At 43.8% G+C, this 26774-nt stretch overlaps 3 protein-coding genes across 3 annotated transcripts; all 3 read right to left on the reverse strand.

Moving 5' to 3' along the window:
* Nucleotides 1–1512: 1512 nt before the first annotated feature.
* Nucleotides 1513–7360, reverse strand: LOC308094437 (NXPE family member 3-like). Its single transcript, XM_080441089.1, has 6 exons — nt 7276–7360; nt 5064–5213; nt 4146–4897; nt 3977–4047; nt 3124–3351; nt 1513–2216 (listed from the first exon to the last, which is right to left on the reverse strand). Exons 2-6 carry the CDS (start codon nt 5151–5153, stop codon nt 1651–1653), a joined length of 1707 nt encoding a protein of 568 aa, XP_080297215.1. The 5' UTR covers nt 5154–5213; nt 7276–7360; the 3' UTR covers nt 1513–1650.
* A 1174-nt stretch (nt 7361–8534) lies between these two features.
* LOC308092842 (NXPE family member 3-like) lies at nt 8535–16759 on the reverse strand (the record flags this gene model as incomplete). Its single annotated transcript, XM_080438941.1, has 4 exons — nt 8535–9216; nt 15051–15254; nt 15882–15952; nt 16050–16759. Coding segments are annotated over 4 exons (1539 nt in total), but the record flags the coding sequence as incomplete, so codon positions are not given.
* Nucleotides 16760–20463: 3704 nt separating this feature from the next.
* LOC308094438 (NXPE family member 3-like) lies at nt 20464–24420 on the reverse strand. Its single transcript, XM_080441090.1, has 5 exons — nt 24178–24420; nt 23236–23996; nt 23063–23133; nt 22207–22422; nt 20464–21107 (listed from the first exon to the last, which is right to left on the reverse strand). The coding sequence occupies exons 1-5, from the start codon at nt 24271–24273 to the stop codon at nt 20554–20556; spliced, it is 1698 nt and encodes a 565-aa protein (XP_080297216.1). The 5' UTR covers nt 24274–24420; the 3' UTR covers nt 20464–20553.
* Nucleotides 24421–26774: the final 2354 nt, after the last annotated feature.

Raw genomic sequence — 26774 nt, forward strand, 5'->3', positions numbered from 1 at the left:
ATTTAGATCATGTCAAAGGTCATGTCTCACCTAGACACAGGATCAGCTGCCACACATTTTTACCTCATGGTCAAGAACCAATTCATCTGAATGGTAAAATAATAGATAATAATTCAGCACTTGTGCTGGAAACTTGGTTCAAATCCAGGGTAGAAGAGGAAAGTTACATAGTGCAGCTTTAAACATAAGTAATTTTTTGATATAATCTTTCACTGGTAGCTATATGATTATACAATTTATACTGTCTTATGCTATCATTCCCAATGGCACAACTCAGCTGTGCTAAGCTATATGGCCCCCACAGCCATAAGCAGAAGTTAAGTTGCAAACAGAGCTGGCTACCCTACTGACAGGAAAATCACTAAGCCTATAGCCTCATTTACCAGCCTTTTTGTTTCATAATTAATTCCAGACCATTCATGAAAACACACAACCTGCACTTAATTATCATCATCACATGCAACTTCCATGACATCTGTGAGGAGCCAGAGAAGAACTTCTTCACCTCCATGACATCTGTGAGGAGCCAGAGAAGAACAACTTCACCTTGACATTTGAGCTGCATTGGTGAGTCATGTTTTTTGGAGCAACTGACATGCAGTGGTGGGAAAAGTACTCAAAACTTTTACATAAGTTAAAGTATCAATACTGCCATGTAGTAACTAAAGTTTTCAAATAAACATAAAGTAAATAAAGTGAAGTAAAAGTACAATGTTTGCCTCTGAGATGTAGTGGAGTAGAAGTAAAAGTATTGAAAATAGGAAATACTCCAGTAAAGTAAAAATCACACCCTGTGTGAAGTGGGCGGTGTCTTGCTAGCTAATCACAATACTGAATGGAGTCTCAGTCAACCAATCATGTTCAAAAGATAAATACATTTATTGAAACACTCTTTATGATGGACGAAACCATAACTTAAAAAAAACATTTTTTTTTTTTTAAAGTTATGGTTTCTTATATAGGGCTATGCACATGTGTCATGTGACACTGGCCAATCACAGTCCTGAATAGATTGTGATTGGCCAATCACGGTGCAGGGTTAGGTGGGGGAAATTTTTGGCCAATCACAGCGCAGGATAATTGTACAAATTTCCAAACCTCACTTATAGGGGCGGTTTCACCGCCCAAAAATACCTCAAAATTGTACTTAGTACAGTACTTGAGTAATCACTCACCACTGCTGATATGTTTGTTTGGTCAAATGGACAGTGTGCCGTTCACTGATTATTTGGATTTGATGTGCAGTCATTTTAAATGTGTAGCCCTACTGGCTGTGATTGATGTGACTGGATGTGTGATAAAGTGGCTTTTGTATAGCCTCTGCTCTCTGAGTCATCCCTACCTAATAGATACATCAGATGACATTTATAGTAATACTTTTTATTTATATTGCACTTTACATTTGAAACAAACCTCAAAGTGCTACAGCACGGAATAAAAACATTTGCATTAAAACAACACATCTAAAAGAAAAATAGTCTAAAAAAAACATTTTAAAACATGGGAGCAAAAGACCTAGAGGGTAAAACAGGAAAATCTAACGGAATGCTTTATTAAAAAGGAAAGTCTCTAGTCCTCTCTTGAAAACATCCCTATGTGGATCCTGATAGCCACATTGTTAGATTTTTATTATCACACAAGCCTAGTCGGTCACCTCTGTGTCTGTGGGCAGACGTTTGACAAGAGAACATGGATCATATTTTTGATAATGGGGGGCTGTGGATGCAGAAGATGAGGCAGGTCGTGTGCCAGCGTCATCTCCCAGGCGTCCACCAGAACAACACTCAGGCCCTTGAACATGGCCCTGAGCACCCTGTTCTGCTGCCACGAGTACCAGTCACTGTTGTTCAGGGAGGTCCAGAGGTCCAGAGCTTTGAGGTTCGGCGTACGGACGACCACGAGGGTCCCGGGAGCCCTGTCCAGGAGGCGCACCACGGACCCGCGGATACCCCGCAGCCGGCGGATGTAGACCTCGACGGGGAACGTGCCGAAGTGGGCCCAGACGCTGAGGACCACCACGGTGTCGGGACCCCCGGCCAGGCCGTCTAGCTCGTTGGCCACGTAACGCAGCTCGCTGGTTGGAATGGTGAAGATGCGGATCGGGGGCGCGTGGGCGCGGTACTTCACCAGGATGTTATGGCCGGTGTCCACCGCCATGAACGGTCCGACTTGCTTTGGGCTGTGCAAAACCTCCTTGAGGTCTGGAACAGAGAGATCTACACGTTTCCACACAGTTGGGAGGGAGAGCTGGAGGCTCTTATCCAGAGAGACATACTAATACAGTGTAAAATCAGAGTAGGCGTCATGAATCCTACAATACAAGTTTGAGTGAGTGCTGCTAAAACAAGCATGTGTGTAGGCCAGCAGGTAGACATCAGCATCTGTCTGCTCAAGCACATGGCTTATGATCTACTGTAAGTAACATAGCATAATGTGAATGTGAATATCTAAACAGATGAGGTGCTGACAAAAATAAATTAGGAGTGCTAGGGTGGTGGTTGGATGCCCAGCCCACCAGGGGTCCTTGACTGGATGGTCCCCAGACAAATAAGGAGTAGTTTAATGTCACTTAAGTTCACTTGAAATCATTTCACTACAAAATATGTATGAATGAGTCATTTTTAAATAAGTTCAAATATAACCACTATGAATCTGTTTTTCAATTAGGACAGAATGGTTTGAAATAGGAGTCTATGACCTAAATCCTAATGCAAGTATATCTGGGAGTCCTTAGACATGAAACCATGTGCTATAGGGGATTTTCAGACTGTGGGCAGAAGATGGAGTAATACTGTGCAGCAGTCCTAACTGGTAGTTGATGGTCAAGAAAAGTAAATTGAAGTAATTTCTCCATCTCTACAGTATATGCTTGTGTTTTCTGTGCTGCAGGTTAGAACCATTCTTTTGACAGAAAGATAGTTTTGATGGAGCTATGGAACTGATGGAGCTAAATTCAAGAGTTCCGGGGTATAGACCAGGGGGTGCCAAAAACGGGTCTACTCTGAGATAAATTAGATTAGAGTTAAAACGTTGAATCAAATGGGGGTCCGTGGCCTATAATGCTTATCAAACTGGGGGGTTCTTGAAATTATTATCACTGGCCTACAGTACAGTACATGTTACCTGGTAAAGCTGCAGTGAGGTACTCGAACCACTGTCTAGCGGTGGAGTCTCCATACATGTGGACGGCCTTGTTCCTCAGGCACTGTGTGATGGCAGAGGCATTGCTGAACTGGTGCACTGTGGTGCCACCGAGGGCTCGCCACACTCCCTGGTAGTAATATCCAGAGGGGGGTCCAGAGGGGGGTCCAGGGGGGGGTCCAGGGGGCGTCACATTGCTGCTCTTCACCTCTGGGTTGTTTAGTGAACAACAAGTAAAAAAACATTCATTTAGAAAACATCACACAGCGTGGCTGTTGTTGTATCATGGACACTTTCTAAAAACCCTCTAAAAGGTAGTTTGACTGCAGCTTCAAAAGATCCTAAGAGGTATTTCATTTTAAAACACTTCTGGGGTCATTTTAAACGTCTGCTCTGGCTTTTGTGCACCAGTTTTATAAGTTGCTGGATTCAATATTTAGATGTTTTATATTCAGACATGCCACCCTCCTATATACAGTAGGTCCAATGAACTTCAATTTGAACCTTGTTAGACTCATTGAAAACACGTGCCCTGGTTCTGGTGGCTGATATTGTCCTTCTAATGTGTCGTTAATGTGTCGACTATTAAATTAATTGATAAAAAACAGCCCCTCACGCATTAGAAGGACAATATCAGCCACCAGAACCAGGGACGTGTGTTTTCAGTTTTAACATGGTTAAAATGGAGTATAAAGTTCAATGGACTTAAATAGAATGGGGGCGTGTCTAATCAAATAAATATCAAATATCGAAATATTGACTAGGGTGCAGGATGTTAAAATGAAGACGTTTTTTAGAGTGAAATACTCCTTTAATAGCTAGTTTCATCATTCACCTTTTTCCTTAGGCAATACTCTGACACTGTCAGACCCTGAAGCTTTAACTGGGACTTTCATGTTGATCAAACTGTGGAGAAATAGACACAATATTTCTTTAGTATTGAGCAAAACAAAAAGAAAAAAATGACCAAGAAAACAAGGAATCAGTTTTCCCCCCTTGCTTACTTCTGAAAGAGTGTCTGTTCATTAGATCTGATGTTTTGTTTGAAGCCTCCCATGACGTGGGTGATGCGTTTGTCACAGTTCAGCTGTTTAGGCTTGTAGCAGTACCAGGGCTCCCCCGTGTGGAGGTCTGTATAATTGCAAAGTGGTTGCTGCTGGCTTGCTGGCAGACAAACATTACAAACTGTGGTTTCAGAGACCGAGCCTGAACGATACGCGCTCTGGAAGAACACCCTGTCTGGCTGCTCCCTCGTCAGTCTGCGCAGCACGGTGACGGCTTCGCTGGGATGAACCAGTGTCACCTCCACCTGCGCACGGCCCTCCCAGAGCAAGGGCAACACGGCAGAGTAGGAGCCGTTCAGGTGGTCCACCACCTGCCCCGCCACGCCCGCTCCGAGGGTCGGCTCGTGCAGCCGAGCGAGCAAGACGTCTCCCCCGTAGCGTTTGGGCCGTCCCTGGAAGTCGTGCATTTGGATGAGAGCCCGCAGATGCCCCCCTACGTGCCGCTCTCTACCTCCCTCTGCTGGGAGGATAGTGAAGTGGCTGTTTGCGGGGTCACTGGTCTGATTGAAGTACACGCCTGTAGGAAAGTGTGGATGTTCAGGCCAGTCTATGGAGTCTAGGAGGGAGAGTTCCTCCAGAGCATCCTCAGGAGACAGCTTCTGTCCCTGGCAGCTCCAGAGGCTGAGATTGTGGTGTTGAGGAGGAGAACCTTTGGTGCTCAAATTGATTTTAGGTGTGATCTGTTGGGTAATCTGAGGGTTTGAAGAGAGGAGATTAACAACTATTAGCAAGACAGACAATAGAAATATCAGTTTAAATTCGGAGGTTAAAAGGGGAAGGGAAGGAATGCATTGAGTTATACAGGCTTTTTTTGATTGTTGGTGTTTAGAAATGAAATGCCATGAAATAATTTCTCACCTGAAGAGTGTTGTTGTCACGCAGCAGAAAGATCAGAGCCGACAGTGCCAGGAGCAGGAATATGACGGCAAACTTTTTACTACGATGCATCTTCACCTCAAATTCTCGAAATTCTTCTCTATCAACAGTGTGTGGCGCTGTTAACAGTCCCTGTAATATCGTAATCAAAAAGGTGGAGAATGAGAATTAAGGAGATATTTGAAAACGTAGTCTAAAATGCAAGTCTATTGTGCTCTCTTGGCAGTCACTGTTACTGTGTACTGTTACTGTAAATAGACCGTAGAGTCTTATTTGAAACTACGGGAAAAGCTCTATGCACTTACAGACTCAGTTCAGACTGATCAGACTCGTTCCATTCTGTTATACAGAAACGTGAATGGCGCGTGCGTTGTGGCCTTACATAGAACTGTCTCACAACCCAGACATTGTCATTGAAATTGTCAGCCAGCTCTGTGCAGTTTTGGAGAAGTAAAAACTCCCTACTAGACACATGACTTCAACATGCGTGAGAAAATCCATCCATCGAACCTCAGAATGTTAGAAGTAGAACAGGGTGTGTTCTTCACAGCTTCTTCACAGCTTTCATGACATCTGACAATTCATCACTAATTTCTTACGTTACGAGTGACTCCCTAGTAGTCCCTGTGTAGCATGTAGTTTTAACATGTAACCTGTGTAGCATGCAGTTAAACCTGTGACCTGTGTAGCATGCAGTTAAACCTGTAACCTGTGTAGCATGCAGTTTAACCTGTAACCTGTGTAGCATGCAGTTTAACCTGTACCCTGTGTAGCATGCAGTGTCTCCATCAGGTGCACACATAGGACCCCAACCAGTGCTTGAGCACCTGCCTGTTTGCTTTCTCTCCACCCTGCTCTCATTCAATTCAATGTAGGTTAGGTCACTTTGTATTCTCATTCTGAAAACGTTTTGGTTGAGCATAGCAGTCTCCATGTTTCTTGTTAAAACCAGAGTATAAAAGGCACGAAAATAGCTAATTTAGTTCAAGTTGTCATCACTCGCTATGCAACATTTGGTTCACATTATAGGACATTATGCAAGTAACACTCAAAAGTGTGAACTTGCTACAGTAGGTTCTGTTGACAGGCTTTTTATTAGGGCTTATCTGTGAATCATTATCATTCATATTTGTAATTATATGAAGTATGTATACTTTTACTAGACTGGGTCTATATTGTTTAACTTATCTGTTGCTTAAATTGCTACTGTCCTCCACACAGTGGGGGTTGGAGGTAGTTTGGTAGTCTTTCTTACAATTGATATTTGCTAATATTGTATGTTGGATTCATGCATATTTTCAGACATTTCAAACAAAACAAAAAAAGTATCAGAAAAGAAAAATGGGTGGCCCCCCTGCAGTGACTCCGAGGACCGCCTAGGGGTCACGGACCCCCTGTTGAATACCCATGTGGAGAATGTGTACTGTGATAGGTTTCCTTCTTTGAAGAACACAGCGTGTGGCCAATTGCATTTTAGGGAAGAAGGAATCAAAATAAAAAAAGAAATAACAGCCAACCTAAAAGTAACTTCAGCTTTCCTAGAAATGTACTTGAGTAAAAGTTAAATATTTGTCTTGGAAATGTACTTGAGTGAAAGTAAAAAGTATCAAAAAAAATTATTACTCAAGTAAAGTACAAATACTCAAAATCTGTACTTAAGTACAGTACTCAAGTAAATTTACTCCGTTACTGTCCACCACTGTGTATACATTAAATGTATGCATACATATACAATTATTTGAAAACTTTAGTTACTAGTTACATTGTAGATTTGGATTATTGTTACAAAACATACATTAACCACTTCAGCCCTATATACATTTTGGCCATTGGAAAATAGCCGATCTACAAGCTCACAATGCGTCGCATTTAAGATTTTTATACATTTGAAAACTTGAAGTGGGACATTCAGCACTTTTACTTTTGGTACTTTAAGTACATTTCGATGCCAATACTTTTGTACTTTTACTCAAGTACATTTTGAATTCCGGACTTTTACTCGTAACAGAATATTTCTATATTGCAGTATTGATACTTTTACTTAAGTAAAACATTTGAATACGTTTTCCATCACTGGCTTCATGGTTATGTCTACACACTTCAATTATAGTAGGTTTCAACAACAACGTTAACAAGTTACAACCAAATATATATTCTGAATATAAATAAATATATAGATAGGAGTTCATCATACCTGAAGCTGCTATGCAGATGAGGAGTCCCACTATATCTAAAAAGCAGACATTCTCAACGGCATGCTGCTCTGTGTGGAAGACTGTATGTAGAAAGGAAGTACTATGCGTTCCTATTCTCATAAGTGCATGAATGTATAGCCCACGTGCTCTGTCCCTTTTAAATGCAGTTTAACCTGTAACCTGTGCACACATAGGATCCAACCAGAGCTTGAGCACCTGCCTGTTTGCTTTCACAGGAGCAATTGCCCTTTTCTTATTTAAATATCGGTCTTGCTTAACCACAGTTGCTCTCCACCCTGCTCTCATTCAATACAATGTAGGTTGGGTCTGGCAATTATACACTACGAATCTTTGGATTTGATGATAAACTCCCGTGGTTGTTAGTTTGAGTCGGCGGGGGTCTATCACTTTCTGTTTCTTTTTCCTCGGTAGCTTTCACCGTTTTAAAATACTTACGTTTTGAATACTTAAATCTGCACACTTTGCAGCCAGCACAGATAGCTCTTGTATCCTCTCATTATGTTGTTGAGCTCTTTCCCCAAATTCGACTTGTGAACAAGCCGGTGAAAAACCACATGTTGGATGTTGCTGTGTGGCCGGGATAGAATACAAGAACGCCTCGTCCCAAAACACACTCACCCGGCCCGGGTATATCCGGCGGCCTCGGTCGGCGGAAAAAATAGGGGCGAGTGTGTTTTGGGGCGAGTGTGTTTTCACCGTGCAGTGAGGAGGAAGGCGGTGCTGCGGACCAAACCATTTTGCGATTTACACGGGGGGGGGGGGGGGAGGAGCAAATAAATCATTGCATGATTTCAAAAGTGGGTTCAGATTCTATTAAATAAGTATTTATTATTTTAATTTACTTGGGGGGGTCTGGGGGGGTCCAATCTGACTTGGGGCGGTCCAATCTGAAGCTAGGGGGAGACGAAACCCCCCCGTCCCCCCCGGGATTGACGCCTATGGCAATGACTTATTTTCTAGCAATTACACACCCCATGAAGCCTTTTTTTTGGTTTTTGATGCATTCCTGAGCCAATAATTTGATGACCGGGTGTATTTCCGGTAGGAGACTCAAAGAGACTCCTTTGAGTCTCTTTGGAATATGACAAAAACTAAAACATCTCCATGAATTCCGTGCTTCATGGGGTGTGTAATTGATAGAATATAAGTCATATTTTGGGTGAACTACTCCTTTAACAGAGATCTTGTATTAAGTGCAGTGAATGGAGTATGGGTGTGATCATCACGATCCTAACATCACATGAATGCCGTCACAGGCTGAACCACATGAAGTCTGAGATCCACACTGGAGCCACAGCGTTCCTATGTGGTTCCTGATAGCCACATGATTAGATTTGTATTACATTATCACACAAGCCTAGTCGGTCACCTCTGTGTCTGTGGGCAGATGTTTGACAAGAGAACATGGATCATATTTTTGATAATGGGGGGCTGTGGATGCAGACGATGAGGTAGGTCGTGTGCCAGCGTCATCTCCCAGGCGTCCACCAGAACAACACTCAGGCCCTTGAACATGGCCCTGAGCACCCTGTTCTGCTGCCACGAGTACCAGTCACTGTTGGTCAGGGTCTCGTAGAGGTTCAGAGCTTTGAGGTTCGGCGTGCGGACGACCACGAGGGTCCTGGGAGCCCTGTCCAGGAGGCGCACCACGGACCTGCGGATGCCCCGCAGCCGGCGGATGTAGACCTCGACGGGGAACGTGCTGAAGTGGGACCAGACGCCGAGGACCACCACGGTGTCGGGACCCCTGGCCAGGCCGTCCAGCTCGTTGGCCATGTAGCGCAGCTCGCTGGTGGGAACGGTGGCGAAGCGGATCGGGGGCGCGTGGCAGCGGTACTTCACCAGGATGTTATGGCCGGTGTCCACCGCCATGAACGGTCCGACTTGCTTTGGGCTGTGCAGGTCCATCTCCTTGAGGTCTGGAACAGAGAGATCACACGTTTCCACACGGTTAGCTGGAGGCTCTTATCCAGAGAGACATACTAATACAGTGCAAAATCAGAGTAGGCGTCATGAATCCTACAATACGTGTTTGAGTGAGTGCTGCTAAAACAAGGGAACCAGGAGACCTGGTACTGCCAGACCCCTAGGGGTTGAAAGATCAGAGCACTACGTCACGCTAAGCTTGGCCAATCAAAAGGAGGACAGAAGACAGACCTCTTTTATGCCCATGTATGGACGAAAACGTTTGGAGAGGGGGACAGACAAAGCCACATGTAGGCCCGACCCCCTGGGTCTGGCAACAAGCATGTGTGTAGGCTAGCAGGTAGACATCAGCATCTGTCTGCTCAAGCACATGGCTTATGATCTACTGTAAGTAACATAGCAGAATGTGAATGTGAATATCTAAACAGATGAGGTGCTGACGAAAATAAATTAGGAGTGCTAGGGCGGTGGTTGGATGCCCAGCCCACCAGGGGTCCTCGACTGGATGGTCCCCAGACAAATAAGGAGTAGTTTAATGTCACTTAAGTTCACTTGAAATCATTACACTACAAAATATGTATGAATGAGTCATTTTAAAATATGTTCAAATATATCCACTATGAATCTGTTTTTCAATTAGGACAGAATGGTTTGAAATAGTAGTCTATGACCTAATAAAAGTATATCTGAGTCCTTAATTGACATGAAACCATGTGCTATAGGGGATTTTCAGACTGTGGGCAGAAGATGGAGAAATATTGTGCAGCAGTCCTAACTGGTAGTTGCTGGTCAAGAAAACTAAGTAAATGAAGTAATTTCTCCATCTCTACAGTATATGCTTGTGTTTTCTGTGCTGCAGGTTAGAACCATTCTTTTGACAGAAAGATAGTTTTGATGGAACTATGGAACTGATGGAGCTAAATTCAAGAGGTCCGGGGTATGGACCAGGGGGTGCCAAAAACGGGTCTGTAACACCCTGAGATAAATTAACACCCTCAATGTAGAATGGGGGGTCCCAGAGTTAAAACATTGAATCAAATGGGGGTCCGTGGCCTATAATGCTTTGAGAATCACTGGCCTACAGTACAGTACATGTTACCTGGTAAAGCTGCAGTGAGGTACTCGAACCACTGTCTAGCGGTGGAGTCTCCATACATGTGGACGGCCTTGTTCCTCAGGCACTGTGTGATGGATGAGGCATTGCTGAACTGGTGCACTGTGGTGCCACCGAGGGCTCGCCACACCCCCTTGTGTGTAATATCCAGAGGGTCCAGGGGGGGGGTCCAGGGGGGGGTCCAGGGGGCGTCACGCTGCTGCTCTTAACCTCTGGGTCGTTTAGTGAACAACAAGTTAATCATTAATTTAGAAAACATCACACAGCGTGGCTGTTGTTGTATCATGGCCACTTTCTAAAAACCCTCTAAAAGGTGGGTTTGACTGCAGCTTCTAATACCTAAGCTTCCTATCCTAAACCTTTTAACGTCTACTCTAGCTTTTGTGCACCCCACACAGTTTTTTAAGTTTCTTGATTCAATATTTAGACATTTGATATTCAGACATGCCACCCTCCTATATAAGTCAGTTGAACTTCAATTGTAACCATGTTAGACTCATTGAAAACACACATCCCTGGTTCTGGTGGCTGATATTGTCCTTCTAATGTGTGTTTTTTTGTTTTTGCAAAAAAGGGGGGAAAAAGAGACTAATTCATTGAATTGACAATATCAGCCACCAGAAACAGGTACGTGTGTTTTCAGTTTTAACATGCGGTTAAAATGGAGTTTAAAGTTCAATGGACTTATATAGAATGGGGGCGTGTCGGATCAAATAAATATAAAGTATCTAAATATTGAACTTAAAAGGATGTTAAAATGACCCCAGACGATTTTTTTAGGGTGAAATACCCCCCAAAATAAAATCTTATTTCCACACAACAGCTCTAAGGTGTATTAAAGACATAGTTCAATGTTGAAAATGAGTGGTCTTCCCCTTTAATAGCTAGTTTCATCACTCACCTTTTTCCTTAGGCAACACTCTGACACTGTCAGACCCTGAAGCTTTAACTGGGACTTTCATGTTGATCAAACTGTGGAGAAATAGACACAATATTCCTTTAGTATTGAGCAAAACAAGAAGAAGAAAACAATTTAAAAAAAGTTTCTCTTGCTTACTTTTGAAAGAGTGTCTGTTCATTAGATCTGATGTTTTGGTTGAAGCGTCCCATGACGTGGGTGATGCGTTTGTCACAGTTCAGCTGTTTAGGCTTGTAGCAGTACCAGGGCTCCCCCGTGTGGAGGTCTGTATGATTGCAAAGTGGTTGCTGCTGGCTGGCTGGCAGACACCCCAGATAATCACGTCCCACATTATATATTCGTTCCCACTGATTCTCCTTCTCCCTCCACTGCCAAGGGGCATATCGGTTTAATTCCTGCTTGGATACCATCGCAGCGGGTCTTGGGTCAGGTCTAAACAACCAGTCGAGTATTTGATCTTTTATATGGTCCTTCGACCGTATATTATTTATACTTTTAAAGCGATTTTTTTTTAACAATGATCGCGTTAATACAAACGAGACATATACTGTATCAGTCTTACCTTTGATGATTTGTTCTTCCCCCTATTGCACACTATTCACACACGTCCATCTTATTTATATCCCTGATGTACTAAAAACAGTTCTCTTGTATGGTCACAGGCAGCTTGAGACGGGTATAATTTCATTTCTAAAAATTAAGTCGAATACAATCAGGGTTGCCTTATTATAATTTCCCGCAAGATTTTATTTGAAAATAGCCGATCTACGAGTACGAGCTTGTAGATCTGCTATTTTCAAATAGCTGATGTATATGTTAAAGTGCTCATGTGGAACCATAGTCGCTTCTTTTGGGCTGGTTATCCTAGACCTGGTTGCTTGTTTCTCTCACAGAATCTGGCAACACTGAATACTATGGGAGCTTATTGACAAATAAAACAGGGCCTTATAAAGGAAGGAAGGAAGGCAACACGCCCCATAATACTGCAATGTAGAAACACTTTGTTACAAGTAAAAGTCGGGTAATCAAAATTGACTTGAGTAAAAGTACATAACGTGGCAATGGCATCAAAATATACTTAAAGTAAATAGCCAAAGTTTCGATAGGGCTGAAGTGGTTAATGTATGTTTTGTAATAATAATCCAAATCTACAAAGTAACTAGTAACTAAAGTTTTCAAATAATTGTGGTGGACAAGTACAATGTTTGCCTCTGAGATGTGGTGGAGTAGAAAAGTATTGAAAATCGGAGTCATCCCTACCTAATGGATACACCATAGATGACTGACATGATGATAATAATAATATTAATAATAATGATAATAAAATAAATAATAAAGATTATTTTTTAATTTTACATTTGAAACAAACCTCAAAGTGCTACTGCACGGAATAAAAACAACACATCTATATAATAAAAATAGTCTAAAAAAAACATAACATGGGGGCAAAACCAGAAAATCTAACAGAATGCTTTATTAAAAAGGAAAGTCTTTAATCCTCTCTTGAAAACATCAATAGACTGAGGAGCTCTTAGCTGGTCCAGGAGTGAGTTCCACAGTGGAGGGGCAGCTGAACAGAAGGCCTGGGCGGAGTCCATGGTGCGGAGCTTGGTGATGGGGGGGTGGGAGAGGCTTGGTTATGGGGGTGGGAGGAGCTTGGTGATGGGGGGTGGGAGGAGCTTGGTGAAGGGGGGTGGGAGGAGCTTGGTGATGGGGACTAGGACGGAGGCGCTTATCCAGAGTGGAGGTTTGAGGCTTGAGCAGTTCCTTGAGGTAGGAGCGGGCATTACCATGGATGCAATGACTTATTTTCTATCAATTACTCACCCCATGAAGCCTTTTTTTTTGGTTTTGACACATTCCTGAGCCAATATTTTGATGACCGGGTGTATTTCCGGTAGGAGACTCAAAGAGACTCCTTTGAGTTGAGATGCTAATGTATCGGATACATTAGCATCTTTCCGTCGGTCATCAAATTATCGGCTCAGTAATGCGGCAAAACAAAAAAATCTCCATAAATTCAATGCTTCATGGGGTGTGTAATTGATAGAATATAATTCATTTTTTTGGGTGAACTACTCCTTTAACAGAGATCTTGTATTCTGTCCGGGAGGACAGAGCAGTGAATGGAGTATGGGTGAGATGATGTGCCCGTATTTACACACTCTCATCACGATCCTAACATCACATGAATGCCGTCACAGGCTGAACCACATGAAGTCTGAGATCCACACTGGAGCCACAGCGTTCCTATGTGGATCCTGATAGCCACATGATTAGATCTTTATTACATTATCACACAAGCCTAGTCGGTCACCTCCGTGTCTGTGGGCAGATGTTTGACAAGAGAACATCGATCATATTTTTTATAATGGGGGGCTGTGGATGCAGACTATGAGGTAGGTCGTGTGCCAGCGTCATCTCCCAGGCGTCCACCAGAACAACACTCAGGCCCTTGAACATGGCCCTGAGCACCCTGTTCTGCTGCCACGAGTACCAGTCACTGTTGTTCAGGGAGGTCCAGAGGTCCAGAGCTTTGAGGTTCGGCGTACGGACGACCACGAGGGTCCCGGGAGCTCTGTCCAGGAGGCGCACCACGGACCCGCGGATACCCCGCAGCCGGCGGATGTAGACCTCGACGGGGAACGTGCCGAAGTGGGCCCAGACGCTGAGGACCACCACGGTGTCGGGACCCCCGGCCAGGCCGTCTAGCTCGTTGGCCACGTAACGCAGCTCGCTGGTTGGAATGGTGAAGATGCGGATCGGGGGCGCGTGGGCGCGGTACTTCACCAGGATGTTATGGCCGGTGTCCACCGCCATGAACGGTCCGACTTGCTTTGGGCTGTGCAAAACCTCCTTGAGGTCTGGAACAGAGAGATCTACACGTTTCCACACAGTTGGGAGGGAGAGCTGGAGGCTCTTATCCAGAGAGACATACTAATACAGTGTAAAATCAGAGTAGGCGTCATGAATCCTACAATACAAGTTTGAGTGAGTGCTGCTAAAACAAGCATGTGTGTAGGCCAGCAGGTAGACATCAGCATCTGTCTGCTCAAGCACATGGCTTATGATCTACTGTAAGTAGAATAGCATAATGTGAATGTGAATATCTAAACAGATGAGGTGCTGACAAAAATAAATTAGGAGTGCTAGGGCGGTGGTTGGATGCCCAGCCCACCAGGGGTCCTTGACTGGATGGTCCCCAGACAAATAAGGAGTAGTTTAATGTCACTTAAGTTCACTTGAAATCATTTCACTACAAAATATGTATGAATGAGTCATTTTTAAATAAGTTCAAATATAACCACTATGAATCTGTTTTTCAATTAGGACAGAAAGGTTTGAAATAGGAGTCTATGACCTAATGCAAGTAGGCTATATCTGGGAGTCCTTAATTGACATGAAACCATGTGCTATAGGGGATTTTCAGACTGTGGGCAGAAGATGGAGGAATACTGTGCAGCAGTCCTAACTGGTAGTTGCTAGTCAAGAAAACTAAGTAAATGAAGTCATTTCTCCATCTCTACAGTATATGCTTGTGTTTTCTGTGCTGCAGGTTAGAACCATTCTTTTGACAGAAGGATTTTGATGGAACTGATGGAGCTAAATTCAAGAGTTCCGGGGTATAGACCAGGGGTTGCCAAAAACGGGTCTGTAACACCCTGAGATAAATTAGATTGGGCGGTCCCAGAGTTAAAACGTTGAATCAAATGGGGGTCCGTGGCCTATAATGCTTATCAAACTGGGGGGTTCTTGAAATTATTATCACTGGCCTACAGTACAGTACATGTTACCTGGTAAAGCTGCAGTGAGGTACTCGAACCACTGTCTAGCGGTGGAGTCTCCATACATGTGGACGGCCTTGTTCCTCAGGCACTGTGTGATGGCAGAGGCATTGCTGAACTGGTGCACTGTGGTGCCACTGAGGGCTCGCCACACCCCCTGGTAGTAATATCCAGAGGGGGGTCCAGGGGGCGTAAAGCTGCTGCTCTTCACCTCTGTGTCGTTTAGTGAACAACAAGTAAAAAAACATTCATTTAGAAAACATCACACAGCGTGGCTGTTGTCGTATTATGGACACTTTCTAAAAACCCTCTAAAAGGTGGGTTTGACTGCAGCTTCTAAAGATCCTAAGAGGTATTTCATTTTAAAACACTTCTGGGGTCATTTTAAACGTCTGCTCTGGCTTTTGTGCACCAGTTTTATAAGTTGCTGGATTCAATATTTAGATGTTTTATATTCAGACATGCCACCCTCCTATATACAGTAGGTCCAATGAACTTCAATTTTAACCTCGTTAGACTCATTGAAAACACATGCCCTGGTTCTGGTGGCTGATATTGTCCTTCTATGTGTGTCGTTAATGTGTCGACTATTAAATTAATTGATAAAAACAGCCCCTCACGCATTAGAAGGACAATATCAGCCACCAGAACCAGGGACGTGTGTTTTCAGTTTTAACATGGTTAAAATGGAGTATAAAGTTCAATGGACTTAAATAGAATGGGGGCGTGTCTGATCAAATAAATATCAAATATCTAAATATTGACTAGGGTGCAGGATGTTAAAATGAAGACGTTTTTTTAGAGTGAAATACTCCTTTAATAGCTAGTTTCATCAGTCACCTTTTTTCTTTGGCAATACTCTGACACTGTCAGACCCTGAAGCTTTAACTGGGACTTTCATGTTGATCAAACTGTGGAGAAATAGACACAATATTTCTTTAGTATTGAGCAAAACAAAAACAAAAAAATGACCAAGAAAACAAGAGATCAGTTTCCCCCCTTGCTTACTTCTGAAATAGTGTCTGTTCATCAGATCTGATGTTTTGGTTGAAGCCTCCCATGGCGTGGGTGATGCGTTTGTCACAGTTCAGCTGTTTAGGCTTGTAGCAGTACCAGGGCTCCCCCGTGTGGAGGTCTGTATGATTGCAAAGTGGCTGCTGCTGGCTTGCTGGCAGACAAACATTACAAACTGTGGTTTCAGAGACCGAGCCTGAACGATACTCGCTCTGGAAGAACACCCTGTCTGGCTGCTCCCTCGTCAGTCTGCGCAGCACGGTGACGGCTTCGCTGGGATGAACCAGTGTCACCTCCACCTGCGCACGGCCCTCCCAGAGCAAGGGCAACACGGCAGAGTAGGAGCCGTTCAGGTGGTCCACCACCTGCCCCGCCACGCCCGCTCCGAGGGTCCGCTCGCGCAGCCGAGCGAGCAAGACGTCTCCCCCGTAGCGTTTGGGCCGTCCCTGGAAGTCGTGCATTTGGATGAGAGCCTGCAGATGCCCCCCTACGTGCCGCTCTCTACCTCCCTCTGCTGGGAGGATAGTGAAGTGGCTGTTTGCGGGGTCACTGGTCTGACTGAAGTACACGCCTGTAGGAAAGTGTGGATGTTCAGGCCAGTCTATGGAGTCTAGGAGGGAGTGTTCCTCCAGAGCATCCTCAGGAGACAGCTTCTGTCCCTGGCAGCTCCAGAGGCTGAGATTGTGGTGTTGAGGAGGAGAACCTTTGGTGCTCAAATTGATTTTAAGTGTGATCTGTTGGGTAATCTGAGGGTTTGAAGAGAGGAGATTAACAACTATTAGCAAGACAGACAATAGAAATATCAGTTTAAATTCTGAAGTTAAAAGGGGAAGGGAAGGAATGCATTGAGTTATACAGGCTTTTTTTGATTGTTGGTGTTTAGAAATAAAATGCCATGAAATAATTTCTCACCTGAAGAGTGTTGATGTCACGCAGCAGATACACCAGAACCAGATAGACCAGTGCCAGGAGCAGGAATATGACTGCAAACTTTTTACAACGATGCATCTTCACCTCAAATTCTCGAAATTCTTCTCTATCAACAGTGTGTGGCGCTGTTAACAGTCCCTGTTATATCGTAACCAAAAAGGTGGAGAATGAATTAAGGAGAAATTTGAAAACGTAGTCTAAAATGCAAGTCTATTGTGCTCTCTTGGCAGTCACTGTTACTGTGTACTGTTACTGTAAATAGACCGTAGAGTCTTATTTGAAACTACGGGAAAAGCTCTATGCACTTACAGACTCAGTTCAGACTGATCAGACTCGTTCCATTCTGTTATACAGAAACGTGAATGGCGCGTGCGTTGTGGCCTTACATAGAACTGTTTCACAACCCAGACATTGTCATTGAAATTGTCAGCCAGCTCTGTGCAGTTTTGGAGAAGTAAAAACTCCCTACTAGACACATGACTTCAACATGCGTGAGAAAATCCATCCATCGAACCTGGTAGAAGTAGAACAGGGTGTGTTCTTCACAGCTTCTTCACAGCTTTCATGACATCTGACAATTCATCACTAATTTCTTACGTTACGTTACGAGTGACTCCCTAGTAGTCCCTGTGTAGCATGTAGTTTAAACATGTAACCTGTGTAGCATGCAGTTAAACCTGTGACCTGTGTAGCATGCAGTTTAACCTGTGACCTGTGTAGCATGCAGTTAAACCTGTAACCTGTGTAGCATGCAGTTTAACCTGTAACCTGTGTAGCATGCAGTGTCTCCATCAGGTGCACACATAGGACCCCAACCAGTGCTTGAGCACCTGCCTGTTTGCTTTCTCTCCACCCTGCTCTCATTCAATTCAATGTAGGTTAGGTCACTTTGTATTCTCATTCTGAAAACGTTTTGGTTGAGCATAGCAGTCTCCATGTTTCTTGTTAAAACCGAGTATAAAAGGCACGAAAATAGCTAATTTAGTTCAAGTTGTCAGCACTCGCTATGCAACATTTGGTTCACATTATAGGACATTATGCAAGTAACGCTCAAAAGTGTGAACTTGCTACAGTAGGTTCTGTTGACAGGCTTTTAATTAGGGCTTATCTGTGAATCATTCATATTTATAATTATATGAAGTATGTATACTTTTACTAGACTGGGTCTATATTGTTTAACTTATCTGTTGCTTAAATTGCTACTGTCCTCCACACAGTGGGGGTTGGAGGTAGTTTGGTAGTCTTTCTTACAATTGATATTTGCTAATATAGTATGTTGGATTCATGCATATTTTCAGACATTTCAAACAAAACAAAAAAAGTATCAGAAAAGAAAAATGGGTGGCCCCCCTGCAGTGACTCCGAGGACCGCCTAGGGGTCACGGACACCCTGTTGAATACCCATGTGGAGAATGTGTACTTTGATAGGTTTCCTTCTTTGAAGAACACAGCGTGTGGCCAATTGCATTTTAGGGAAGAAGGAATTTAAAAAAATAAAGAAATAACAGCCAACCTAAAAGTAACTTCACAGCTTTCCTAGAAATGTACTTGAGTAAAAGTTAAATATTTGTCTTGGAAATGTACTTGAGTGAAAGTAAAAAGTATAAAAAAAAATGTATACTCAAGTAAAGTACAAATACTCAAAATCTGTACTTAAGTACAGTACTCAAGTAAATTTACTCCGTTACTGTCCACCACTGTGTATACATTAAATGTATGCATACATATACAATTATTTGAAAACTTTAGTTACTAGTTACATTGTAGATTTGGATTATTGTTACAAAACATACATTAACCACTTCAGCCCTATATACATTTTGGCCATTGGAAAATAGCCGATCTACAAGCTCACAATGCGTCGCATTTAAGATTTTTATACATTTGAAAACTTGAAGTGGGACATTCAGCACTTTTACTTTTGGTACTTTAAGTACATTTCGATGCCAATACTTTTGTACTTTTACTCAAGTACATTTTGAATTCCGGACTTTTACTCGTAACAGAATATTTCTATATTGCAGTATTGATACTTTTACTTAAGTAAAACATTTGAAAACGTTTTCCATCACTGGCTTCATGGTTATGTCTACACACTTCAATTATAGTAGGTTTCAACAACAACGTTAACAAGTTACAACCAAATATATATTCTGAATATAAATAAATATATAGATAGGAGTTCATCATACCTGAAGCTGCTATGCAGATGAGGAGTCCCACTATATCTAAAAAGCAGACATTCTCAACGGCATGCTGCTCTGTGTGGAAGACTGTATGTAGAAAGGAAGTACTATGCGTTCCTATTCTCATAAGTGCATGAATGTATAGCCCACGTGCTCTGTCCCTTTTAAATGCAGTTTAACCTGTAACCTGTGCACACATAGGATCCAACCAGAGCTTGAGCACCTGCCTGTTTGCTTTCAAAGGAGCAATTTGCATTCTCTTATTTAAATATCGGTCTTGCTGAACCACAGCTCTCCACCCTGCTCTCATTCAATACAATGTAGGTTGGGTCTGGCAATTATACACTACGAATCTTTGGATTTGATGATAAACTCCCGTGGTTGTTAGTTTGATTCGGCGGGGGTCTATCACTTTCTGTTTCTTTTTCCTCGGTAGCTTTCACCGTTTTAAAATACTTACGTTTTTAATACTTAAATCTGCACACTTTGCAGCCAGCACAGATAGCTCTTGTATCCTCTCATTATGTTGTTGACTTCTTTCCCAAATTCGACTTGTGAACAAGCCGGTGAAAAACCACATGTTGGATGTTGCTGTGTGGCCGGGATATAATACAAGAACGCCTCGTCCCAAAACACACTCACCCGGCCCGGGTATATCCGGCGGCCTCGGTCGGCGGAAAAAATAGGGGCGAGTGTGTTTTGGGGCGAGTGTGTTTTCACCGTGCAGTGAGGAGGAAGGAAGTGCTGCGGACCAAACCATTTTGGGATTTACACGGGGGGGGGGGGAGCAAATAAATCCTTTAAAATACATCGTGTTTATGAGTGCATGATTTCAAAAGTGGGTTCAGATTCTATTAAATAAGTATTTATTATTATAATTTACTTGGGGGGGTCCAATCTGACTTGGGGGGGTCCAATCTGAAGCTAGGGGGAGACGAAACCCCCCCGTCCCCCCCGGGATTGACGCCTATGGCAATGACTTATTTTCTAGCAATTACACACCCCATGGTTTTTGATGCATTCCTGAGCCAATAATTTGATGACCGGGTGTATTTCCGGTAGGAGACTCAAAGAGACTCCTTTGAGTCTCTTTGGAATATGACAAAAACTAAAACATCTCCATGAATTCCGTGCTTCATGGGGTGTGTAATTGATAGAATATAAGTCATATTTTGGCTGAACTACTCCTTTAACAGAGATCTTGTATTAAGTGCAGTGAATGGAGTATGGGTGTGATCATCACGATCCTAACATCACATGAATGCCGTCACAGGCTGAACCACGTGAAGTCTGAGATCCACACTGGAGCCACAGCGTTCCTATGTGGTTCCTGATAGCCACATGATTAGATTTGTATTACATTATCACACAAGCCTAGTCGGTCACCTCTGTGTCTGTGGGCAGATGTTTGACAAGAGAACATGGATCATATTTTTGATAATGGGGGGCTGTGGATGCAGACGATGAGGTAGGTCGTGTGCCAGCGTCATCTCCCAGGCGTCCACCAGAACAACACTCAGGCCCTTGAACATGGCCCTGAGCACCCTGTTCTGCTGCCACGAGTACCAGTCACTGTTGGTCAGGGTCTCGTAGAGGTTCAGAGCTTTGAGGTTCGGCGTGCGGACGACCACGAGGGTCCCGGGAGCCCTGTCCAGGAGGCGCACCACGGACCTGCGGATGCCCCGCAGCCGGCGGATGTAGACCTCGACGGGGAACGTGCTGAAGTGGGACCAGACGCCGAGGACCACCACGGTGTCGGGACCCCCGGCCAGGCCGTCCAGCTCGTTGGCCACGTAACGCAGCTCGCTGGTGGGAACGGTGGCGAAGCGGATCGGGGGCGCGTGGCAGCGGTACTTCACCAGGATGTTATGGCCGGTGTCCACCGCCATGAACGGTCCGACTTGCTTTGGGCTGTGCAGGTCCATCTCCTTGAGGTCTGGAACAGAGAGATCACACGGTTAGTTGGAGGCTCTTATCCAGAGAGACATACTAATACAGTGCAAAATCAGAGTAGGCGTCATGAATCCTACAATACGTGTTTGAGTGAGTGCTGCTAAAACAAGGGAACCAGGAGACCTGGTACTGCCAGACCCCTAGGGGTTGAAAGATCAGAGCACTACGTCACGCTAAGCTTGGCCAATCAAAAGGAGGACAGAAGACAGACCTCTTTTATGCCCATGTATGGACGAAAACGTTTGGAGAGGGGGACAGACAAAGCCACATGTAGGCCCAACCCCCTGGGTCTGGCAACAAGCATGTGTGTAGGCTAGCAGGTAGACATCAGCATCTGTCTGCTCAAGCACATGGCTTATGATCTACTGTAAGTAACATAGCATAATGTGAATGTGAATATCTAAACGGATGAGGTGCTGACGAAAATAAATTAGGAGTGCTAGGGCGGTGGTTGGATGCCCAGCCCACCAGGGGTCCTCGACTGGATGGTCCCCAGACAAATAAGGAGTAGTTTAATGTCACTTAAGTTCACTTGAAATCATTACACTACAAAATATGTATGAATGAGTCATTTTAAAATATGTTTAAAATATAACCACTATGAATCTGTTTTTCAATTAGGACAGAATGGTTTGAAAAAGGAGTCTATGACCTAATGCAAGTATATCTGGGAGTCCTTAATTGAGGTGAAACCATGTGCTATAGGGGATTTTCAGACTGTGGGCAGAAGATGGAGAAATATTGTGCAGCAGTCCTAACTGGTAGTTGCTGGTCAAGAAAACTAAGTAAATGAAGTAATTTCTCCATCTCTACAGTATATACTTGTGTTTTCTGTGCTGCAGGTTAGAACCATTCTTTTGACAGAAAGATAGTTTTGATGGAACTATGGAACTGATGGAGCTAAATTCAAGAGGTCCGGGGTATGGACCAGGGGGTGCCAAAAACGGGTCTGTAACACCCTGAGATAAATTAACACCCTCTATGTAGAATGGGGGGTCCCAGAGTTAAAACATTGAATCAAATGGGGGTCCGTGGCCTATAATGCTTTGAGAATCACTGGCCTACAGTACAGTACATGTTACCTGGTAAAGCTGCAGTGAGGTACTCGAACCACTGTCTAGCGGTGGAGTCTCCATACATGTGGACGGCCTTGTTCCTCAGGCACTGTGTGATGGATGAGGCATTGCTGAACTGGTGCACTGTGGTGCCACCGAGGGCTCGCCACACTCCCTGGTAGTAATATCCAGAGGGGGGTCCAGGGGGGGGTCCAGGGGGCGTCACGCTGCTGCTCTTCACCTCTGGGTCGTTTAGTGAACAACAAGTAAAAAAACATTCATTTAGAAAACATCACACGGTGGATGTCAGGATCCACATGGGAACAGCGTGGCTGTTGTCGTATCATGGACACTTTCTAAAAACCCTCTAAAAGGTGGGTTTGACTGCAGCTTCTAAAGATCCTAAGGGGTGTTTCATTTTAAAACACTTATGGGGTCATTTTAACGTCTTCTCTGGCTTTTGTGCACCAGTTCTATAAGTGGCTGGATTCAATATTTAGATATAAGTCCTCTATAAGTCAGATGAACTTCATTTTAACCATGTTAGACTCATTGAAAACACACGTCCCTGGTTCTGGTGGCTGATATTGTCCTTCTAGTGTCGTTTTTTGTTTTTGCAAATGAAAAAAAGAAAGAGACTGATTAATTGAAAAAACAGCCCCTCACGCATTAGAAGGACAATATCAGCCACTAGAACCAGGGACGTGTGTTTTCAGCTTTGACATGGTTAAAATGGAGTGTAAAGATCAATGGACTTATATAGAATGGGGGCGTGTCTGATCAAATAAATATCAATTATCTAAATATTGAACTTTCCAGGGTGCAGGATGTTAAAATGACCCAGGAAGTTTTTTCTTCTTTAATAGCTAGTTTCATCATTCACCTTTTTCCTTAGGCAACACTCTGACACTATCAGACCCTGAAGCTTTAACTGGGACTTTCATGTTGATCAAACTGTGGAGAAATAGACACAATATTCCTTTAGTATTGAGCAAAACAAAAAGAAGGAAAAAAAATGACCAAGAAAACAAGAGATCAGTTTTCCCCCTTGCTTACTTCTGAAAGAGTGTCTGTTCATTAGATCTGATGTTTTGGTTGAAGCCTCCCATGGCGTGGGTGATGCGTTTGTCACAGTTCAGCTGTTTAGGCTTGTAGCAGTACCAGGGCTCCCCCGTGTGGAGGTCTGTATGATTGCAAAGTGGTTGCTGCTGGCTTGCTGGCAGACAAACATTACAAACTGTGGTTTCAGAGACCGAGCCTGAGCGATACGCGCTCTGGAAGAACACCCTGTCTGGCTGCTCCCTCGTCAGTCTGCGCAGCACGGTGACGGCTTCGCTGGGATGAACCAGTGTCACCTCCACCTGCGCACGGCCCTCCCAGAGCAAGGGCAACACGGCAGAGTAGGAGCCGTTCAGGTGGTCCACCACCTGCCCCGCCACGCCCGCTCCGAGGGTCCGCTCGCGCAGCCGAGCGAGCAAGACGTCTCCCCCGTAGCGTTTGGGCCGTCCCTGGAAGTCGTGCATTTGGATGAGAGCCTGCAGATGCCCCCCTACGTGCCGCTCTCTACCTCCCTCTGCTGGGAGGATAGTGAAGTGGCTGTTTGCAGGGTCACTGGTCTGATTGAAGTACACGCCTGTAGGAAAGTGTGGATGTTCAGGCCAGTCTATGGAGTCTAGGAGGGAGTGTTCCTCCAGAGCATCCTCAGGAGACAGCTTCTGTCCCTGGCAGCTCCAGAGGCTGAGATTGTGGTGTTGAGGAGGAGAACCTTCAAGGACGATGGTGCTCAAATTGATTTTAGGTGTGATCTGTTGAGTAATCTGAGGGTTTGAAGAGAGGAGATTAACAAATATTAGCAAGAGCGACAATAGAAATATCAGTTTAAATTCTGAAGTTAAAGGGGAAGGGAAGGAATGCATTGAGTTATTCAGGCTTTTTTTGATTGTTGGTGTTTAGAAATGAAATGCCATGAAATAATTTCACTCAACATCAAGTTCTCACCTGAAGAGTGTTGATGTCACGCAGCAGATACACCAGAACCAGATAGACCAGTGCCAGTAGCAGGAATATGACTGCAAACTTTTTACAACGCTGCATCTTCACCTCAAATTCTCGAAATTCTTCTTTGTCAACAGTGTGTGACGCTGTTAACAGTCCCTGTTATATCGTAACCAAAAAGGTGGAGAAGGAGAATTAAGGAGAAAGTTGGACAGCAAACGTAGTCTAAAATGCAAGTCTATTGTGCTCTCTTGGCAGTCACTGTGTACTGTTACTGTAAATAGACCGTAGAGTCTCATTTGAAACTACGGGAAAAGCTCTATGCACTTACAAACATGATTAAGCACAATTATTCCAAGCTACACAGCAAAGATCCTGACTGTTAATTTAATCCTGAGAATGTAAAAAAAAAGAAGACCTATAAGGGCTCAAGAGTTGCAGTTTAACCTGTAACATGTATAGTATGCAGTTTAACCATGCAGTTCTTCACAGCTTCTTCACAGCTTTCATGACATCTGACAATTCAGCACTCATTTCTTTAGCAACGTTACGAGTGACTCCCTAGTAGTCCCTGTGTAGCATGCAGTTTATTTAACCTGTGACCTGTGTAGCATGCAGTTTATTTAACCTGTGACCTGTGTAGCATGCAGTTTATTTAACCTGTGACCTGTGTAGCATGCAGTTTATTTAACCTGTGACCTGTGTAGCATGCAATTTATTTAACCTGTGACCTGTGTAGCATGCAGTTTAACCTGTGACCTGTGTAGCATGCAGTTTATTTAACCTGTGACCTGTGTAGCATGCAGTGTAACCTGTGACCTGTGTAGCATGCAGTTTAACCTGTGACCTGTGTAGCATGCAGTTTATTTAACCTGTGACCTGTGTAGCATGCAGTTTAACCTGTGACCTGTGTAGCATGCAGTTTAACCTGTAACCTGTGTAGCATGCAGTTTATTTAACCTGTGACCTGTGTAGCATGCAGTTTAACCTGTGACCTGTGTAGCATGCAGTTTAACCTGTGACCTGTGTAGCATGCAGTTTAACCTGTGACCTGTGTAGCATGCAGTTTAACCTGTAACCTGTGTAGCATGCAGTTTAACATGTAACCTGTGTAGCATGCAGTTTAACATGTAACCTGTGTAGCATGCAGTTTAACCTGTGACCTGTGTAGCATTTAGTTTAACCTGTGACCTGTGTAGCATGCAGTTTAACATGTAACCTGTGTAGCATGCAGTTTAACCTGTGACCTGTGTAGCATGCAGTTTAACCTGTAACATGTATAGCATGCAGTTTAACCTGTGACCTGTGTAGCATGCAGTTTAACCTGTGACCTGTGTAGCATGCAGTTTAACCTGTGACCTGTGTAGCATGCAGTTTAACCTGTGACCTGTGTAGCATGCAGTTTAACCTGTGACCTGTGTAGCATGCAGTTTAACCTGTGACCTGTGTAGCATGCAGTTTAACCTGTGACCTGTGTAGCATGCAGTTTAACCTGTAACCTGTGTAGCATGCAGTTTAACCTGTGACCTGTGTAGCATGCAGTTTAACCTGTGACCTGTGTAGCATGCAGTTTAACCTGTGACCTGTGTAACATGCAGTTTAACATGTAACCTGTGTAGCATGCAGTTTAACCTGTGACCTGTGTAGCATGCAGTTTAACCTGTGACCTGTGTAACATGCAGTTTAACATGTAACCTGTGTAGCATGCAGTTTAACCTGTGACCTGTCTAGCATGCAGTTTAACATGTAACCTGTGTAGCATGCAGTTTAACCTGTGACCTGTGTAGCATGCAGTTTAACCTGTGACCTGTGTAGCATGCAGTTTAACCTGTGACCTGTGTAGCATGCAGTTTAACCTGTGACCTGTATAGCATGCAGTTTAACCTGTAACCTGTGTAGCATGCAGTTTAACCTGTGACCTGTGTAGCATGCAGTTTAACCTGTGACCTGTGTAGCATGCAGTTTAACATGTAACCTGTGTAGCATGCAGTTTAACCTGTGACCTGTGTAGCATGCAGTTTAACCTGTGACCTGTGTAACATGCAGTTTAACATGTAACCTGTGTAGCATGCAGTTTAACCTGTGACCTGTATAGCATGCAGTTTAACCTGTAACCTGTGTAGCATGCAGTTTAACCTGTGACCTGTGTAGCATGCAGTTTAACCTGTGACCTGTGTAGCATGCAGTTTAACATGTAACCTGTGTAGCATGCAGTTTAACCTGTGACCTGTGTAGCATGCAGTTTAACCTGTGACCTGTGTAACATGCAGTTTAACATGTAACCTGTGTAGCATGCAGTTTAACCTGTGACCTGTCTAGCATGCAGTTTAATCTGTGACCTAAAAACGGCCATAGCCATCCTTTTCCAGGTATACTTTTTGTGTAAAAAAGATTGAGATTGGGCCGTTTTCAGCCCAAGGAGTGGTTTTGGTGCAAAACAAATGCTTGCAATGGATTCAGAATCATAAAAACACTCTAGTTTGACCCCTCACATGCTAATTAAAACATATATATATATATTATTATTTTTTCCCCTGCATAAGGTTTTGGTTGGTACCCCAACTTTCAGCAGCTGTCAAAAATTCCCCTAGGGAAACTGC

Source organism: Gymnoscopelus braueri, assembly GCF_963280865.1.
Source record: "Gymnoscopelus braueri genome assembly, chromosome: 10".
In the NCBI taxonomy this organism is placed as follows: Eukaryota; Metazoa; Chordata; class Actinopteri; order Myctophiformes; family Myctophidae; genus Gymnoscopelus; species Gymnoscopelus braueri.

Bases quoted from the DNA above. Each gene is read 5' to 3' on its own strand.
- LOC308094437 (XM_080441089.1), bottom strand. From the start codon at position 5,153: ATGCATCGTAGTAAAAAGTTTGCCGTCATATTCCTGCTCCTGGCACTG. The intron at 4,048-4,145 runs GTAAGCAAGGGG...ATTTCTCCACAG, and splicing joins GAACAGACACTCTTTCAGAA to TTTGATCAACATGAAAGTCC. The intron at 3,352-3,976 runs GTGAATGATGAA...TAAACAACCCAG, and splicing joins AGTATTGCCTAAGGAAAAAG to AGGTGAAGAGCAGCAATGTG.
- LOC308094438 (XM_080441090.1), bottom strand. From the start codon at position 24,273: ATGCAGCGTTGTAAAAAGTTTGCAGTCATATTCCTGCTACTGGCACTG. The intron at 22,423-23,062 runs GTGAATGATGAA...TAAACGACCCAG, and splicing joins AGTGTTGCCTAAGGAAAAAG to AGGTGAAGAGCAGCAGCGTG. The intron at 21,108-22,206 runs GTAACATGTACT...TCTCTGTTCCAG, and splicing joins CCTCACTGCAGCTTTACCAG to ACCTCAAGGAGATGGACCTG.